Source organism: Arachis ipaensis, chromosome B6, assembly GCF_059453495.1.
Source record: "Arachis ipaensis isolate K30076 ecotype BB chromosome B6, ASM5945349v1, whole genome shotgun sequence".
Classification (NCBI taxonomy): Eukaryota; Viridiplantae; Streptophyta; class Magnoliopsida; order Fabales; family Fabaceae; genus Arachis; species Arachis ipaensis.
Window position 1 is genome coordinate 58,411,690 of NC_142441.1, and position 14,169 is coordinate 58,425,858.

The 14,169-nt window shown below is 35.6% G+C and overlaps 2 protein-coding genes, 1 non-coding gene and 1 pseudogene across 3 annotated transcripts; 3 read left to right on the forward strand and 1 right to left on the reverse strand.

The window, feature by feature from the left end:
- The first annotated feature begins 783 nt into the window (after nt 1-783).
- On the forward strand, nt 784-2,058 carry LOC110263331 (uncharacterized; annotated as a pseudogene).
- Nucleotides 2,059-4,707: 2,649 nt separating this feature from the next.
- On the forward strand, nt 4,708-5,491 carry LOC148555719 (uncharacterized). The gene is made up of 2 exons (XM_088490673.1): nt 4,708-5,206; nt 5,313-5,491. Exons 1-2 carry the CDS (start codon nt 4,708-4,710, stop codon nt 5,489-5,491), a joined length of 678 nt encoding a protein of 225 aa, XP_088346799.1.
- Nucleotides 5,492-5,611: 120 nt separating this feature from the next.
- On the forward strand, nt 5,612-7,995 carry LOC107648732 (uncharacterized). Its single transcript, XM_088491697.1, has 4 exons — nt 5,612-5,842; nt 6,447-6,554; nt 6,642-7,031; nt 7,716-7,995. The coding sequence occupies exons 1-4, from the start codon at nt 5,633-5,635 to the stop codon at nt 7,743-7,745; spliced, it is 738 nt and encodes a 245-aa protein (XP_088347823.1). The 5' UTR covers nt 5,612-5,632; the 3' UTR covers nt 7,746-7,995.
- Nucleotides 7,996-11,943: 3,948 nt separating this feature from the next.
- On the reverse strand, nt 11,944-12,051 carry LOC148555720 (small nucleolar RNA R71). Its single transcript, XR_015887189.1, has one exon. It is a non-coding gene; the product is annotated as a small nucleolar RNA R71 (small nucleolar RNA).
- Between the last annotated feature and the right edge of the window lie 2,118 nt (nt 12,052-14,169).

Sequence of the window (14,169 nt, forward strand, 5' to 3'; positions counted from 1 at the left end):
ATTTTAACTATTTTATTTTTAGAGAAAATTTAGAAAATCAGTATTTTTATTAAAATCTAACCAACATTTAGCTAACAAAATAAAAATGAGTAATTCTTTATAATTAGATAAAATTTCACATCATTAAAAATATTATCAAGATTTCTTCCTTTTATTTTCAGTTACTCAGTTACTCATGCTTTAGAATTGAATTTTGGGCAGTTATCAGATTGCTTTTATTTTCCAAATAAGTTACTGACCTGAATTGAGATTTTTTATTTTTTTCCTTTTATTTTAATTATATTAGTTTAGAATTTATGAAAATAAATCTAGACTAAATATGATTATAGTCTAATCTCTTAGAATTTTACTTGGTAACAAACAGATTAAAGTTTTTGGTTAAAGCTCCCAAGTGGATTTTGTCAAAACGTTGATCGTGTCATGGCAAGGTACAATGCATACTTTTTCTTTTCACTTTATTATTATGCTATTAATTCATGTGTAGCTCCACCTTGATTGCTTTATTAGTTATGAATTTACAATTTAACTTATTATTTATGTACTATAAATTCTTTGTTTTCCTTAATTTGTTTTGCTTCAGCGAGTTTCTAGTAAAATATTTAGAGAATTACTTCTAAGACTAGGAACTATTTCCTAACCTAACTACAAAGCTATGAAAGTCCGTTTCATAGCCCATGCCCCTTATATTTCATAACACCCTTCCTCCTCTACTCTTGTTATCTTCACTTTGCGACCCCTTATAAATTTTCCTGTAAAAAAATTTAATAATTATCGATTAGGTTTTGTGATATGCCGAAGGATTGGATGGATCTACCGAGGTATAGCAAAGAGTATATCAATGGTGTTATTAGTTTCTTAGAGTTTGCATACTCTGAGGGAGAACCGGACGGACAACAAATTCAATGTCCTTGTAAGAGGTGTTGTAACATTGAGTGGTATAGAAGAGATGTGGTATTTGACCATTTAGTAGCCGACAGATTTGTTAAGGGATATAGAACATGGATTAATCACGGGGAATGGACAATCCCGATGGTGGTTGATGATGACACGGATGATGAAGGTGCACGCGATGACATCGAAGGACTGCTTAATGATGCATTTGGAGATCATGCTGAGGGTGTTACTGTAGGTCCAAATGAAGAGGCTAAAAAGTTTTATAATTTAATAGATGGGGCAAGTCAAGAGTTATACCCGGGCTGCAAGAAATTTTTTACATTATCTTTTACCATCCGCCTGTACTTGTTAAAGTGTTTGCACGGTTGGAGCAATGCCTCCTTCACTTCCCTTCTTAAGCTATTGAAAGAGGCAATGCCTGAAATTAACATACCTCCATCTTTCCATAAGACGAAGGCTATGATAAGAGATTTAGGTCTGGATTATAAAAAAATCGATGCTTGTCCTAATGATTGCCTCCTGTATAGGTAAGAACTAAAGGATGAAACACAATGTCGTGTGTGTGGAACATCTCGATATACTGAAAATTCTAGTGATAATAGCGAGAACCAACCTCACAAGAAAGGTCGTCCTATTCCTGCAAAGACGCTGAGATACTTTCCTATAATTCCAAGACTTCAGAGATTATTTATGTGCTCAAAAACGGCAGTTAGTCTGAGGTGGCATGATGAGGAGCGCGTTAAAGATGAGACGTTAAAGCATCCTGCTGATGGCCTGGCATGGAAGAACTTTGATGAAATGAATGAAGATTTTGCAAAAGAATCACGCAATATTAGACTAGGCTTGTCAAGTGATGGGTTCAACCCATTTCGTAGCATGAATATTTCGTGGAGCACGTGGCCCGTAATGTTGATGGTATACAACTTGCCCCCGTGGATGTGCATGAAACCTGAATATTGTATGCTTTCTTTGCTTATTCCTGGGCCACAATCACCTGGCAAAGATATTGACGTGTATCTACAACCATTGATAGAAGACTTGAAGTTGTTGTGGGAAATAGGGGTGGAAACTTATGATGCATCAAAGAATGAGACCTTTCAAATGCGAGCAGCTCTTTTGTGGACAATCAATGATTTTCCTGCGTATGCTATATTGTCTGGGTAGAGTACAAAGGGAAGATTGGCTTGCCCTTGTTGCAACAAAAATACCTCTTCTCTACAACTAAAACATAGTCGGAAGACAGTTTATATGGACCATCGTGTCTTTTTACCCATGGATCATCCATGGAGAACCAATACAAGGTCTTTTAATGGGAAGCAAGAATTAAGACCCCCTCCACCTGTTATAGAAGGAACGAAAATTTTTGAGATGCTACAAAATGTTGAGAATATTTTCGGGAAGAAGCAAAGTACATCAAATAGTTTCTTATGGAATTGGAAAAAAAGATCAATTTTCTTTGAATTGCCTTACTGGCACAAGAACCCACTGCGTCACAACTTAGATGTCATGCACATAGAGAAGAACATATTTGACAGTATAATTGGAACCCTTTTGGATATCCCAGGCAAGACAAAGGATCATCTGAATGCTCGATATGACTTAAAAGATTTGGGGATCTGGAAAAATCTTCAACCAAAGGAGGTGAATAATGGCAAGAGAACAAAGTTGGCAAAGGCATGCTTTTCTATGACTGCTGCAGAGAAGTCAATTTTTTGTGGTGTTTGAAGACAACAAAACTACCTGATGGTAGTGCTTCGAATATATCACGGTGTGTACATCTAGGAGAAAGAAAAATTTCTGGGTATAAGACCCACGATGCTCATTTTTTGTTACACTACTTACTACCAATACCGATTAAAAGCATCCTTCCTGATCACGTGGCCATTCCGTTGATTCGACTAAGTTCCTTTTTTCGTCGCTTATGCAAAAAGTTAATCACACTGGAAGAGATAGATCGACTGGAGTTAGAGATTGTGGAAACATTATGCCACCTTGAGAGGATCTTTCCCCCTAGTTTTTTTGACATAATGGTTCATCTTCCCATTCATTTAGCAAATGAGGTGAGATTGGGTGGTCCGGTACAGTTTCGTTGGATGTATCCTCCAGAAAGGTACATGTGTACATTAAAGTCGTATGTACGCAACAAAAGTCGCCCCGAAGGTTCTATTGCAGAGGCATATCTGGCTGAAGAGTGCTTAACTTTCTGCTCAAGATACTTGCATGGAGGTGTGCAAACAAGACTTAATAAGCGACCTCGGAATGATGATGATTCTAATGACGATGAAGTTTTGCCTTCAAAGTTGTTTTCTAACAAAGGTCGTTCGTTAGGCGTGGGAAATGGAGAACCAATTAATCTCGATGACATATCAGCTGCTCAAGCCCATGTGTATGTATTATACAATTGTGAAGAAGTCGCAGATTATGTTAGGTAACTTAATATAACTTATGTTTATTCACTAAATCAAGTGCATTTAGATTTTTTCCGATCAAACATAACTATTATTAACTACAGAGAGCATGAGGATGAGGTTAATAATCAGCGAGGAACAAAATGGAGAAAAGCAAAAGTTCACAGTAAAACCTTCTCGCAGTGGTTTGAAACTCGGGCGAGGGATCCAGATGTGCCTGTTTGGCTAAAAGAATTATCTCGAGGTCCGAGCTCTATTGCAAGAAGATTTTCTGGATATATAATTAATGGATATAGGTTTCACACTGTGGAGCGTGAGGCAAGGAGAAAAACACAAAATAGTGGTGTCACATTAATTGCTTTAACTTCAAGCTTTGCAAGTGCTAAAGATAAAAGTCCAATTCAAGACACTGTAGCTTATTATGGCAGGTTATTTGAGATAGTAGAGTTAGATTATTTTGGGCGTTTTAAGATTGTATTGTTTCGGTGTGAGTGGTATGATTCTAGGAGAGACAAGTATGGTCTTACATTTGTTCACTTCAATAAGAAATGCTACCAGAATGAACCTTTCATACTAGCATCTCAAGCACATCAGTGTTTTTATGTGCAAGATCCATACGAACATAACAAACATTATGTTATGGAAACTCTCCCAAGAGACTTATTCAAAACAAATGACGAATCTGAGTCTGAGGCCCGTCAAACCTTCTATAGTGAACAACACGAGCATATAACAAGTCCTGCCATACCAGCTGATGATGGTGAAATTATTCTGGGGAGGAATGATCTATGACCTACAGTTATTGAAACGGTTACCCAAGTGACTTCTGTCCAAAAATATGAGGCAGATTTCATTGGAGATTCTGATTCTGATGGCTCAGCCTAAGCAATTTATTGCTTAATATGTACATATGTATAACTAAGTTTTCTGCACCTTTTTATTTGTAAGTCATATTTTTGTTTTAATTTCTCATTTTGTTAGCGTTTCTTATAGGATATGTCACTTTATTGCTTATATTAACTCGAGTTAACTAATTTATTTGTGTAGGAATAAAGAATTTATTGATCTTAAAGCAACATCAAGTAAGAATTTGCTTCGACAATTTGAAGCCAAGAGACAAAAGATTGTAGATGAACGCAAGCAATATGTGATGCAAGGTGCAGCACGTAATGACAAGGAGGAAACTATGCCAAGGTTGGATATAGTCGAAAGTCAAAAAGAGTTGAGTGCAACCAAAGGAGTGAAGAATTGTACGTCAAAGAAGCTGGATTTTACTCATTTACAAAGCACACTCAACACAATCAACAGAAGGATGAATTTCACGCCTGAAACCTTGGAAGTACAGCCAAGCATTCTTGCGCAACAGTCAGAAAATAAAAAAAGAAAGAATCACTTGATTGTGGCTATGGCTGAGAAGAAGAAGCATGAAGTACAACATCAACCGTCAACACAAGGCTTGAACAATTCTAAGCTTACAAAGGTGGGTGCAAATGAACTTAAAAGGAAGCTCGATGCAATTCATCATATGAATAATAGCGTGCCAACAAGTGTAAGCCAAGATCGGAGTTGTGCAAATTCTACTCAGCCCACAATCAATCAAAGGCAGCAGCAGATTATTCAAGTCACACATGGTAGAACTCAAAAAAGGCAACATGACACTACTTTGCCGAGTTCAAACACTACCTCACAAGCTGAAGATTTAATGTTGGAGCAAGAGGGATCAAGAAAGGAAAAGAGCAAGCCAAGGGTAAGGGCTACAACTATTGATGAATTTTTAAAAGAAAATGGGATAGATGTAGAAATTGACGGACTAAGCTCTGAACTAAGTGATGATGTGGGAGATAGCTTTCCACTTGATGAAAATTATTATTCACATGTGATGGAGGACATTGATGATGACGAAGGTAATATATTTCTATCATTTTTTATATTTTTTGTAAATCATAATGCTTAATTTTTCAATTGGCATCACTAATTACTCCCTGATTTTCCCCTAATGCATGAAACTAGGAGAGCCAAAGAAGAAGAAAACCCGGGGAAAAACAACTTGCAAAGAGATTTATGCAAGAACTATGGATCAGCGGGAAGAAGTTATTTTTGATATTGGACAGCCAGTAGGACCAACCGATCAAAGTGTGTCTAATTTAACTAGTTTCGTAGGCACAATTGGTAGAATAAAAGATTTGTGAGTCTTTTATACACTAGCTGGCATGCTGTAACTCCTAAAGCTAAGAAATTCATGTGGAACTATGTTAATGTAAGACTCTTCTATTATTATTAAATCTCGATTATTCTAAATATAGGAAGGTGCGTATAACACTGTTGATATCATGCAGACCAAGTTTATCCTCCCAGATAGTGGAGAAAAGTGGGTGATCCAAGCAATTCGGGATGCTTGGAAGCGGTTCAAGGGAAAGATTAAGCAGAAGCACTTTGTTCCCTTTGATACCATCGAAGATATGGTGAAAAATCGACCGACACAAGTTCCAGAAAGTCAATTCATAAAATTGATCTATTATTGGAGTCATCCTACAATCCAGGTAAAATAGTTGGTACTTTAATTGCAAATATATTACTGTTTGTTAAGACATAAGCAAATTAATGAAAATTCAATCGATAATGTTGGAATCTGTCCTCTCTCATGCTGTACAAACACATATCCATTCTGATGTAGGTTCTTGAACTGAATTGAATTTTCTTCGAATATATTGCTGCCAGTTCCATTCTGAACTTCTGAATTTGTGTATTTACAATTCTATTTTTGGCTACTTTGTTTGCTGTAATTTTAAGTTGCTGCAATTCTATTTTCTATAGTTCTATTTTGTGCAATTTTATTTTCTGCAATTCTATTTTGTGCAATTATATCTGCTGCTATTCTGGTTGCTGTAGTTTTGTTTGCTGAAGCAAAATTTAATTATATTTTTCTCTGTTTCTATATACTAACTTTTTATTCAATTATAGTCTATAAGTGAAAAAAACAAGAAACATAAAGAACAGCAAAAGTTTCCACATCGCATGGGGCCAATCAATTTCGGAAGAGTACGAGTGGCTCTGGTATACTTATTTAATATTTGTGCTAGGATTTGTTTAGTTAATTTTGGTTATGTTGTTATAGACTTACTTATTTAAGGCTTTATTTTGTAGCGCGCGACAAAGGAAACAAATGAGGAACCAAAAAGGTTTGAAATGTTCCTTGCTACTCGAACAAGTCGGAAAAGGAAGGAAATTGATCAGGAAACACAAGATGCAATTGTATGAGAGTTCATTGAATTACTAATGATTATAAGTCAAATTTAGGATACGGTAATTAATTCTATTTCAAATGTTTCTTTTAATTAGGATGAATTCCAAAACCGCCAAGCTGCTGGTGAAACAGATGAGGAAGCTTTTGAGTCTTTATTTGGAAAAGAACAACCAGGTCAGGTTAGGTGCTATGGAAGATCTGTTACACGAAGTGACTTAAAAAAGCATGCAGAAATTTCTGAACTCAAGCAACAACACCAAGAGGAAGTCACATCTTTGAAGGCTGAACTTGGAGACATGAAGGCCAAACAGCAGCACCAAGAGGCTGACCTTCATGGATTGCGAAACATGATTAAGTTACTAGTTCAGCGATCTGAATCTGGAATGAGGCCAGAAGAAATTGAAGCTTTGTTACAAGATGCCCAACACTCTCCAATTGATGCAAATAGCGCTCATGGATCAACACATATTCCAAACATAAATATGGTATGACTAGTTTTTTTTTTATTCCCTAATATTTGTTTCTATATTGTTAATTGTTAATTAGGATTCTGAATATCTACTGTTAAGTTTAAAATTTTTATTTGTTAGAACTTAGGAGGATGCCAAATCTTTTTAATTTGAACTGAAATTGAAGAAGATGAAAGCTGTGATTTGGGCTTTTTGGTTTTATTTTTTCATTATGTAATTTTATTATTATTGTTATCAAGGTGGAAGTTGTAATTTTTCTGGTTTTTCTGATTTTTCTGGTTTTATTTTTTCATTATGTAATTTCATGTAAAGTTTGAGCTTCTTATAATGTAAAAATAAAAAAGGAAGAAAAATGTTATTATGCACTGCTTGTCACTTGTACAATGCACTTGAGTTTCTGATTTTAGTTCCCATTTAGTATGAAGTCGTGTTACTCCGTTTTTTAGTTATGTCCTTTATGGTGATTTATAGTATTCCCTGAATATGATTGTTATTTTAAAACAAAAGACTTTGGTTTATTTAATTATTTATTCAAACATAGTATGGTTTTGTTTCTTATTTTATGTTTTTGGTGAAATGAAAAGAAGAGTAGTTTCAATTATCCTATGCCGCTCGGATATTGTATATGTTATTAATATGTTAATTACTTTTTTCTTGTACTTTTTCAAATTATAATTATTTTTCTATATAATTATGCAGGATAATTCTGAAGATGCGAGTGAAGATTGAGATGCTGATCATAATGGTTTATTGACAAAGATGGAAATTGAAAGATGTATGGTTGATGATGATATCTTTTATTAGAAGCTAAGATACATTTATATGATATAATATTTTGGTTTTTCCTAGTTTATTAGCAGTAAACTCTAAGTGCATTATATGACTATACTTATTCTAGTTTGAGATGTATGAATACTCAAAATTATGATCATCCCAATATTTTTGGTTCATTGTATAATTATATTTTGTTTCAATATAATTTTTATTATTTAAAGATTATTGTATGGTATTATTATATATGTATTCATTTTTATTTTTTAAATAATTAACTAGTTTAATTAAAAATACAGGATTATATATTTAATTATATTCTCAAATATTAGAGTTTAAATAAAAAAAATTGTTAGAAATTTCTGTTTATATATATATATATATATATATATATATATATATATATAAACAGAAATTTAAAAAAAATGAGGGACAAAAGGCTACACTTATATAAAGTAGCTATAGGTATACTATTTGCTACATTTATAAAGTGATGCAGTAGCCCTGAAAGTGTAGCCTATTCTTTAGAATTACGGTAACTATTAGTGCTGAAAAGCGTAGCCTTAGGTCCTGAATAGCATCACTTAAAAAGCGTACCCTATTCTCAAAGGCCAGAAGCGTAGCCTTTGATACAGAAAAGCGTAGCCTTTGAGAATAGGCAACACTAGTATAGGGATCGCCTACAAAAGTGTCTCCGAAGCCTAAAAAACGTAGCCTTTTCCTAAGGCATCACTTTTTTTCGTTTTTGGCTACACTTTTCAAGTGTACTTGAATGGGTGTTTTTCTTGTAGTGTCATTTGCACTTCAACCTGAATGTGATGAACGTGACAATCATCATCATTCCCCATGAACGCATTCCTGACAACCACTTCCGTTCTACCTTCGATTGAATGATTATCTGTTAGATTTCTTAATCAGAATCTTCGTGGTGTAAGCTAGATTGATGGCGGCATTCATGAGAATCCGGAAGGTCTAAACCTTGTCTGTGGTATTCTGAGTAGGATTCTGGGATTGAATAACTGTGACAAGCTTCAAACTCGCGATTGCTGGGCGTAGTGACAGACGCAAAAGGAGGGTGAATCCTATTCCAGCATGATCGGGAACCTCAGATGATTAGCCGTGCTGTGACAGAGCATTTGGACCATTTTCACAAGAGGAGGGGATGTAACCATTGACAACGGTGATGCCCTTGCATAAAGCCAGCCATGGAAAGGAGTAAGACTGATTGGATGAAGACAGCGGGAAAGCAGAGATTCAGAGGAACGAAAGCATCTCTACACGCTTATCTGAAATTCTCACCAATGAATTACATAAGTGTTTCTATCCCTATTTTCTGTTTAATTAGTATAATTTTCGAAAACTCCATAATCAATTATTATCCGCCTGACTGAGATTTACAAGGTGACCATAGCTTGCTTCATACCAACAATCTCCGTGGGATCGACCCTTACTCACGTAAGGTTTATTACTTGGACGACCCAGTGCACTTGCTGGTTAGTTGTATCGAAGTTGCGACAAATTATAAATTGAGATTAGAGCACCAAGTTTTTGGAACCATTACCAGAGATCACAATTTCGTGCACCAAGTTTTTGGCGTCGTTGCCGGAGATTGTTCCAGTTTTCGGCAAGCTTTTGGTCCGGTAACATCAGTGCCAAATTTTGATCCGGCAACAACACCAAGTTTTTGGCGCCGTTGCCGGGGATTGTTCGAGTTTTCGGCAAGCTTTTGGTCCGGTAACATCAGTGCCAAATTTTGATCCGGCAACAACACCAAGTTTTTGGCGCCGTTGCCGGGGATTGTTCGAGTTTGGACAATTGACGGTTCATCTTGTTGCTCAGATTGGGTAACTTTCTTTTCGTTTTCTTTTCAAAAAGTTTTAAAAAAATTTTCAAAAAAAAAATCTTTCAAAAATTTCTCCTTTGTTTTCGAAAAAAATTTAAGATAAAAATGTTTTCAAAAATATATTTTTCTTCAGAATTTTTAAGAATGAATTCTAGTGTTTCACGAGGCATGTTGAAGCCTGGCTGGCTGTAGGGAATGTCAGGCGTGTCATGTCTGAGTTACATACTAAAGCTTGGCTGGCTATTAAGCCATGCCTGACCCTTTGATTGGAGCTTTAGAATAAAAGTACAAGATTCCTGGAATTCATATTAAAAATTGTGGAATCCTTATTTTTCTTTTTCAAAATAATTTTCGAAAAAAAAAATTTAGTTAAAAGAAAATACAAAAAAATCATAAAATCATAAAAATAAAAAATATTTCATGTTTCTTGTTTGAGTCTTGAGTCAAGTTGAAAGTTTGGTGTCAATTGCATATTCATCTTGCATTGTTCGAAAAATTCATGCATTCATAGTGTTCTTCATGATCTTCAAGTTGTTCTTGGTAAGTCTTCCTGTTTGATCTTGATGTTTTCATGTTTTGTGTCTTTTCTTGTTTTACATGTGCATTTTTGCATTCATAGAGTCTAAACATGAAAGATTTCTAAGTTTGGTGTCTTGCATGTTTTCTTTGCATATAAAAATTTTCAAAAATAAGTTCTTGATGTTCACCTTGACATTCAAAGTGTTCTTGGTGTTCATCTTGACATCCATAGCATTCTTGCATGCATTCATTGTTTTGATCTAAAAATTTCATGCATTGCATCTTTTTCATGTTTTTCCCTCTCATCATAAAAAAAAAAGGAATTTCTTTCCCTTTTTCTCTCTTAAAATTTCGAAAATTAGATTTGACTTTTTCAAAAAATTTTAAAATCTAGTTGTTTTTATGAGTCAAATCAAATTTTCAATTTAAAATCCTATCTTTTTCAAAATCTTTTTCAAAAATCAAATCCTTTTCAATTTTCTTAGTTATTTTTGAAAATTTCAAAAATATTTTTCAAAAATCTTTTTCTTAATTTTACCTCATACTTTTCGAAAATAACATCATCAATTAATGTTTTGATTCAAAAATTTCAAGTTTGTTACTTGCTTGTTAAGAAAGATTCAAACTTTGAGTTCTAGAATCATATCTTGTGATTTCTTGTGAATCAAGTCATTAATTGTGATTTTAAAAATCAAATCTTTTTTTTTAAAAAACTAATTTCAATCATATCTTTTCAAAAATATCTTCTTATCTTATCTTTTTCAAAAATTTGATTTCAAAATATCTTTTCTAACTTCCTAACTTCTTATCTTTTCAAAATTTCTTTCAACTAACTAACTAACTTTTTGTTTGTTTCTTATCTTTTTCAAAACTACCTAACTAACTCTCTCTCTCTAATTTTCGAAAATATCTCTCCTCTTTTTCAAAATTTCTTTTTAAATTAACTAATTATTTTAACTTTTGATTTTAAAATTTCGAAAATTACTAACCTTTTTCAAAAACTATTTTCAAAAATCACTAACCCTTTTTCAAAAATAATTTTCGAAAATCCTTCTCCCTCATCTCCTTCTAATTATTTATTCATCTACTAACACTTCTCTTCATCTCACATCTCTGCTCTCCTCACCTTTGTGTTTCTTTCCTTACATTACATTCTTTGTCCCCTTCCTTTCTTCCACTCACACAGGGACTTCTATACTGTGGTATAAAGGATCCCTATTATTATTATTATTATTTTTTCTGTGCCCTCTTCTTTGTTATATGAGCAGGAGCAAGGACAAGAATATTCTTGTTGAAGCAGATCCAGAACATGAAAGGACTCTGAAGAGAAAACTAAGAGAAGCTAAATTACAACAATCGAGAGAGAACCTTTTAGAAATTTTCGAACAGGAAGAGGAGATGGCAGCCGAAAATAATAATAATGCAAGGAGAATGCTTGGAGACTTTACTGCACCTAATTCCAATTTACATTGAAGAAGCATCTCCATTCCTGCCATTGGAACAAATAACTTTGAGCTGAAACCTCAGCTAGTTTCTCTGATGCAGCAGAACTGCAAGTTTCATGGACTTCCATCTGAAGATCCTTTTCAGTTCTTAACTGAATTCTTGCAGATATGTGATACTGTTAAGACTAATGGAGTAGATCCTGAAGTCTACAGGCTCATGCTTTTCCCTTTTGCTGTAAGAGACAGAGCTAGAGTATGGTTTGACTCTCAACCTAAGGATAGCCTGAACTCTTGGGATAAGCTGGTCATGGCTTTCTTAGCCAAGTTCTTTCCTCCTCAAAAGCTGAGTAAGCTTAGAGTGGATGTTCAGACCTTCAGACAGAAAGAAGGCGAATCCCTCTATGAAGCTTGGGAGAGATACAAAGGACTGACAAAAAAGTGTCCTTCTGACATGCTTTCAGAATGGACCATCCTGGATATATTCTATGATGGTCTGTCTGAATTAGCTAAAATGTCATTGGACACCTCTGCAGGTGGATCCATTCACCTAAAGAAAATGCCTGCAGAAGCTCAAGAACTCATTGACATGGTTGCTAATAACCAGTTCATGTACACTTCTGAGAGGAATCCTGTGAATAATGGGACGCCTATGAAGAAGGGAGTTCTTGAAATTGATACTCTGAATGCCATACTGGCTCAGAATAAAATATTGACTCAGCAAGTCAATATGATTTCTAAGAATCTGAATGGAATGCAAGCTGCATCCAACAGTACTCAAGAGGCATCTTCTGGAGAAGAAGCTTATGATCCTGAAAACCCTGCAATAGCAGAGGTGAATTACATGGGTGAACCATATGGAAACACCTATAATCCCTCATGGAGAAATCACCCAAATCTCTCATGGAAGGATCAACAAAAGCCTCAACAAGGCTTTAATAATGGTGGAAGAAACAGGTTTAGCAATAGCAAGCCTTTTCCATCATCCACTCAGCAACAGACAAAGAACTCTGAACAAAATATCTCTAATTTAGAAAACTTAGTCTATGATCTATCTAAGGCCACTGTAAGTTTCATGAATGAAACAAGGTCATCCATTAGAAATTTGGAGGCACAAGTGGGCCAGCTGAGTAAAAGGATCACTGAAATCCCTCCTAGTACTCTCCCAAGCAATACAGAAGAGAATCCAAAAGGAGAGTGCAAGGCCATTGAATTAATTACCATGGCCGAACCTGTGAAGGAAGGAGAGGACGTGAATCCCAAGGAGGAAGACCTCCTAGGACGTCCAGTGATCAATAAGGAGCTTCCCTTTGAGGAACCAAAGGAATCTGAGACTCATCTAGAGACTATAGAGATTCCATTGAACCTCCTTATGCCATTCATGAGCTCTGATGAGTATTCCTCTTCTGAAGAGAATGAGGATGTTACTGAAGAGCAAGTTACCAAATACCTTGGTGCAATCATGAAGCTGAATGCCAAATTATTTGGTGTTGAGACTTGGGAAGATGAACCTCCCTTGTTCACTAATGAACTAAGTGATCTGGATCAACTGACATTGCCTCAGAAGAAACAGGATCCTGGGAAGTTCCTAATACCTTGTACCATAGGCACCATGATCTTTGAAAAGGCTCTATGTGACCTTGGGTCAGGGATAAACCTCATGCCCCTCTCTATAATAGAGAAACTGGGAATCTATGGGGTGCAAGCTGCTAAAATCTCATTAGAGATGGCAGACAATTCAAGAAAATAAGCTTATGGACATGTAGAGGACGTGTTAGTAAAGGTTGAAGGCCTTTACATCCCTGCTGATTTCATAGTCCTGGATACTAGGAAGTATGAGGTTGAATTCATCATCCTTGGAAGACCCTTCCTAGCCACAGCAAGAGCTGTGATTGATGTGGACAGAGGAGAATTGATCCTTCAAATAAATGAGGACAACCTTGTGTTTACAACTCAAGGATCTCTCTCTGCATCCATGGAGAGGAAGCATAAAAAGCTTTTCTCAAAGCAGAGTCAAACAAAGCCCCCACAGTCAGATTCTAAGTTTGGTGTTGGGAGGCCACAACCAAACTCTAACTTTGGTGTCAAACCCCCATATCCAAACTCTAAGTTTGGTGTTGGGAGGTCTCAACAAAGCTCTGCACATTTGTGAGGCTCCATGAGAGCCCACTGTCAAGCTATTGACATTAAAGAAGCGCTTGTTGGGAGGCAACCCAATTTTTATTTAATTATTTTTTTATTAGTTATATGTCTTTATAGGTACATGATCATGTGGAGTCACAAAATAAATCAAAAATTTGAGAACGGAATCAAAAATAGCAGAAGAAAAATCACACCCTGGAGGAAGACCTTACTGGCGTTTAAACGCCAGTAAGAAGCATGTTTTGGGTGTTCAACGCCAGAACAGAGCATGGTTCTGGCGCTGAACGCCAGAAATGGGCAGCATCTGGGCGTTTGAACGCCAGAAATGCACCCTGGAGAAGAAGTGGCACTGAACGCCCAGAACAAGCATGGTTCTGGCGTTCAACGCCAGAAATGGGCAACAAATGGGCGTTCAATGCCCAAAACAAGCACCAAT

Bases quoted from the DNA above. Each gene is read 5' to 3' on its own strand.
- LOC148555719 (XM_088490673.1), top strand. From the start codon at position 4,708: ATGGCTGAGAAGAAGAAGCATGAAGTACAACATCAACCGTCAACACAA. The intron at 5,207-5,312 runs GTAATATATTTC...GCATGAAACTAG, and splicing joins GGACATTGATGATGACGAAG to GAGAGCCAAAGAAGAAGAAA.
- LOC107648732 (XM_088491697.1), top strand. From the start codon at position 5,633: ATGCAGACCAAGTTTATCCTCCCAGATAGTGGAGAAAAGTGGGTGATC. The intron at 6,555-6,641 runs GTATGAGAGTTC...TCTTTTAATTAG, and splicing joins AGGAAACACAAGATGCAATT to GATGAATTCCAAAACCGCCA. The intron at 7,032-7,715 runs GTATGACTAGTT...ATAATTATGCAG, and splicing joins ATATTCCAAACATAAATATG to GATAATTCTGAAGATGCGAG.